Source organism: Plasmopara halstedii (assembly GCF_900000015.1).
Source record: "Plasmopara halstedii genome assembly, contig: Scaffold_690, whole genome shotgun sequence".
NCBI lineage: Eukaryota > Oomycota > Peronosporomycetes > Peronosporales > Peronosporaceae > Plasmopara > Plasmopara halstedii.
The window spans coordinates 1-474 of NW_020187607.1; the positions used below are offsets into that span (position 1 = coordinate 1).

The 474-nt window shown below is 40.1% G+C and overlaps 1 protein-coding gene across 1 annotated transcript; it reads right to left on the bottom strand.

The window, feature by feature from the left end:
* Nucleotides 1–120: 120 nt before the first annotated feature.
* On the bottom strand, nt 121–456 carry PHALS_13819 (NEGATIVE ELONGATION FACTOR A (NELF-A); the record flags this gene model as incomplete). Its single annotated transcript, XM_024729640.1, has 1 exon — nt 121–456. The coding sequence occupies one exon, from the start codon at nt 454–456 to the stop codon at nt 121–123; it is 336 nt and encodes a 111-aa protein (XP_024579997.1).
* Nucleotides 457–474: the final 18 nt, after the last annotated feature.

Below are 474 nucleotides of genomic sequence, written 5' to 3' on the forward strand. Positions count from 1 at the left end.
TTGTCTGACTTTGCAATTCCAGACGGATATACATGGAATGATTGCGTTCACAAGCACGAAGGGTTTCCATACATTCATGCTTTTCATTACTATTTAAAGTTTTAGCATCGAAAAGTATACTTATCTCCAATACTCTCCCGATCCACTCATGTACCCTCCATTATTCTGCTGTTGATTTTGTGACTGTGTTGGGTCATATCCCATCTGTCGATTAGCTAAAGGAGGTAATCCCATGTTCGTATCCTGCTGTCCCATCGCTGAATTCACAAATCCAGTGGAATTAAATGCATTGCCATAATTTCCAAACTGATCACCATAATAACCAGCAGCTGGACCATAATTGTAGCCATTATATGCGATGGGCATTCCAGACGTGTTTGTGTTGTTCAATGAAGCATCTTCTGGTTCAAATCCTTGATATTGTTGCTGCGGAGGTACTAGATGATGCATTTGCATTTGTTGTTGAGATCGATA